We start from the raw sequence: 3954 nt of genomic DNA, 5'->3' as shown, positions 1-3954 counted from the left end.
CCCCCCCCCCCCCCTTTAAAGGCTCATAACTTAAAACCGATAAGAGCTAGCTGAAAGTTGTCAATTGTAAAAATGTGTAAAATTTAATTCTAAATAGTTATAAGCTTTCCAAAAAACATTTCAGGAGACGAAAACGACAAAAATGACAAAAGTAGTAGGTTGTGAGATCTCGTACTCCGATCGAGAGTGCGTCTCCACAACTCCAGATGGTCTTTTTCCGACATAATCAAATTTCAAATTCTGTCCGCTCCAGACTTTCTTTTTGTAGATCAAAAATTAATTTGCAGTTCGGAAATGTTCAGTGGGAGAGCGTGCACCAGAGTAAATAAAAAAGAAAAACCAAAACGTTTCGTGTTATCTCTGAGGAAACAACAAACGAGATTGCAGCCTAAAACTCACGGAACGATGTTAAAAGTGAAAAAATTAAACACTCGAAAAGGTTGTAAAAGGAAATTAAGACCGGGTGCCGGACGGTTGGTGGTCGATACAGCCCAATCGTTCAGAATGGCAGTGAGAGAAGCTAGAAAATAACAACAAAATGTGTTGGGAGAGCGTGGGAGAAGAGGAGCGTGCCAGGCAGAAGGGCATGGGCGAGGCGACCAGACGAGTAAACATGCTGTTGCGGATCGGTTTTGAGAGAGGGGCTGTAAGGGATTTACTGCTCAGAGAGCATCGAATTCGAAATAAAAGGTCACAAGAGAGTTCATGAAGACGTTCTAAAACAATAAAGGTTTTCATAGCAGCTAATATTTTCCCGCTTATTTTAGCTGAAGAAAACGACCGGTGCGACAAAGCGCATGTCTGAGAGAGCGGCTGACGGTCAGGCGGGCGGTCACAACAAAAATGAGAAAGTATCAAGGGTAAATAGGTTAAAGAGCGCTGAAGTTTTTAGAACATCAAATCGCATCGATTGTGATCATTAACCAACATCCAAGTTGCTGTCTATTCCTACTGGCAACACTATGACCTGACCCACACTTGCCCCGCCAAAATGTCAAAGTCTTGAGTTTTAGAAATCCAATGCCGTAGGAAAAGACTTAAAACGGTAGAAAACAATGCAATCAAACTTTCAAATAACCTCTGAATGCTTCGCGAGCATCTGTATGTGGAAGTTGAACATGCCTCCAACTTTCTTCGAACTCACGACGATGCCCTTGATTGGCCATTTTTAGTTGGTCAGGAATATCAGAAAGTGTTCAAAAGCGAATTCTCGCGAAGTCACACAAAATGATAAGAATTTGAGACGTCAGATAAGAAGCTCGTAAACAAGATTACCCTCAAGGCAGCACAACAGAGGCTGTTGTTTTTCTATAAAATATATCGTTGTAAGGAAAAATAACATTTGAGACACGAACTGAAAGGTGACATTAGTTAAGTAAAACTACTGTTTTTATTAATAACACAAAAAACAAATACGGCCAACATTGTACATACAAAAAGAGGGCGTTCAGAAGAAAGAAAAGAAAAAACTATCACAGGATTAATCATTCGAAAAACAAAGTACATGGGGAGATAGGAACACGATCGGAATGAAACAGATTGTGGAAACATTAACATGAATATTCGGAAAAGAAAAAAATTTAAAGAAAATAGATACTGAGACCCCGCAAATTCCGGGGAAAGAAAAAATCGGGGAAAAAACCGGGGAAAGTGGGCGGAGTCGGGGGCGGAGCCTAAAATGCAACCCTGGCACGGTTTTGCCGCACGGTATTTCTGCACATTTGGACATGGTCATGAGGGGGCGGAGCCTAAATTGCAACCCTGGCACGGTTTTTCTCGTCTCCGCCCACTTTCCCCGATTTTTTTCCCCCGAATTTGCGGGGTCTCTAGATACTGATTGGATGCAAGATATATAGCTCTATTGATAAATGAAAAAAATCATTCATTGGAGGGGGATACTTTCCGAGGAGTCAATGCGAGCATCACTTTTGGCTGATCGCGAAAGCTGCTTCTGTGAAATGTTCTTTGTCCCCCGCTTCGTTTCTCGGGAGTCGCCGATGGACTTTCAATTGTCATTGGAGACGATGGGCTGTTGATTCCAGAATCAGTGGGAGTAGCGGCTGGCGTAGGTTTATCCTGGTATGCTTGAATCAGAGAAAGAACGGCGTTGCGAGCTCCGTGGCATTGTTCTTTGTTCTGCGCCATAATCTCCACGGATGTCATCCCAAAGTGGGAATAAACTTCAGTGTGAACAGTAATAACACAATTGAACTGTCCTTCGATTTGCTTCTTCATCGCGGCACGATTCCCAAGAATTTTACCGACTTCGGTAGTTGGAATCTGAAAAAAAAAACATATGTACCTTGAAAAGAGACTGGGATTCAATACCCATTGTTTAACTTTCTCAACGTTATTAGTCGTTTGTACCGGAGGAAGTATCACTGGTGGTTCAAGCATTGATGGCAATTGGGGTGGAGGGACAGAAAAGTCTGAGGGGAATAGTTGCAGCTGTCTATCGAAATTGGAGGACATGCGACCTTCATCGAAGATTTGAGACACGGAGAGAGGTGGTGTCGATGTCAAAATCGCGTTTGGTTCACCAATCTTAAAATAACATATAACTTATAGAAGAATCGCGTTTCAAACCGAGAAAACGTTATTGAGGACTGGAGGTGGGGCTTCAGGATTAAACGGACTAGGCGTCAGATCTGTAAGAGATGAATAGAATACAGAACAATTACTTTACTAACTGTATCCCATCCTAGTAGTCCGGCGCGCGATTGGTATCTCGATTTCTAGCAGGCCGAAATGATCCGTCAGGCACTCTATCATCACCTCTCGGGCTTTGTTCACAGCTAATTCAGCTCCGAACATCGTGACTTTCCCGTTGAAGTGATCAATCTGAAAGGTAATTGTTCTTATCAAATCGACTATTCGATGCATACGATGATGTCGTTACATCTTGATCTTCTCGTTATATCAGAGGAGAAGAAGAACACGACGGCACAGTAAGCGCGTGGAAGAATCATTTGACAGATGTGGGTGCAGGAGACGTTCAGCGCTGCTTCTCGGATCATGCTGTAAGACTATATGCGGTCATGACTCTCGTACCAACTCCTACATTTGAACGTCTCGTTTTTGCCACATGTCTCGCAGAATGTTCTCGATGCGAACGGCGTCCGCTTGCATTCCAGTGGTCGAGCACTTCACAATGAGCAAATCGTTCACGACAGAGATGATACAATGAAAATGTGTCTCGAGAGCAGCCACCACAGCGCTACCTTGTGGTTCTGAATCCGGTGTACATTGAGTCATCTTCAAAGAAATTCGTTAATTACCTGACATGAAAGCTTTCAGCTTTTGTGAGATGTACACTTCTTGTGGGGGAGAAGAGATTGGTGAAGAATCTTCCATTTCCTGCAAAATTCTAAGCGCTTTCGATGTAAGAAACATTCAAAGCACTTTCAAATAACAACGCATCTCATGAGACATGAGGTCGAACTTATTCAAAAAAGTGAAAACAGATTGAAAAGTAAAAAGAAATTTCTAGGTGAGGACCGAAATTAAAAAAATCTTCTGTTTTTCTAAGCCAGCGGCTGAAATTTGCGGAGTGTTGTTGTAAAAAAAAGCCGGGAACTCGAGTTTTTAAAAGTCTTCGATATATTTCCGCATTATCAGGGATTTTCAGAACGGAAATGACGATCATTTGTCATTTGCGGAATTAAATTCCGACCGGAAGCTTCCGCGCGAAGCTTTTTGGAGAGATTTTAGTTGGGCATAATTTTTACAAGTGAAAACAGCGAGAAGATCTTTGAAAACAGGAAACATGGTCGATATGATCGAAAAATATAGCGCGCACGCGCTACCCACGGAATTATTATGGGCACACATAGCATCCTACATGCGCGCCTAGGCATATGCCGTTACCCTGTGTCTGAGATTCTACTAATGATCACGAAGAGAATTTCCTTTAAAAAAACTGAACACCTCAATTATTTTTCCATTCCAAATTTT

At 42.2% G+C, this 3954-nt stretch overlaps 2 protein-coding genes across 2 annotated transcripts in view; both read right to left on the bottom strand.

The window, feature by feature from the left end:
• CBG24492 overlaps positions 1-1166 on the bottom strand; it is a gene marked incomplete at both ends in the record, with an annotated part of 2836 nt that extends 1670 nt beyond the window's left edge. Inside the window, one exon of the mRNA XM_045235713.1 lies at positions 1079-1166. Within this exon, the coding sequence (XP_045091350.1) occupies positions 1079-1166 (88 nt within the window). The remainder of the gene's footprint in view (positions 1-1078) is intronic.
• A 712-nt stretch (positions 1167-1878) lies between these two features.
• CBG24491 lies at positions 1879-3354 on the bottom strand (the record flags this gene model as incomplete). The annotated part of the gene is made up of 7 exons (XM_002646140.1): positions 1879-2280; positions 2329-2544; positions 2587-2648; positions 2691-2841; positions 2886-3018; positions 3062-3230; positions 3279-3354. The coding sequence occupies 7 exons, from the start codon at positions 3352-3354 to the stop codon at positions 1879-1881; spliced, it is 1209 nt and encodes a 402-aa protein (XP_002646186.1).
• Between the last annotated feature and the right edge of the window lie 600 nt (positions 3355-3954).

Source organism: Caenorhabditis briggsae (genome assembly GCF_000004555.2).
Source record: "Caenorhabditis briggsae complete genome, chrI, whole genome shotgun sequence".
Taxonomy (NCBI): Eukaryota; Metazoa; Nematoda; class Chromadorea; order Rhabditida; family Rhabditidae; genus Caenorhabditis; species Caenorhabditis briggsae.
This window is presented reverse-complemented; position numbering and strand designations above follow the sequence as displayed.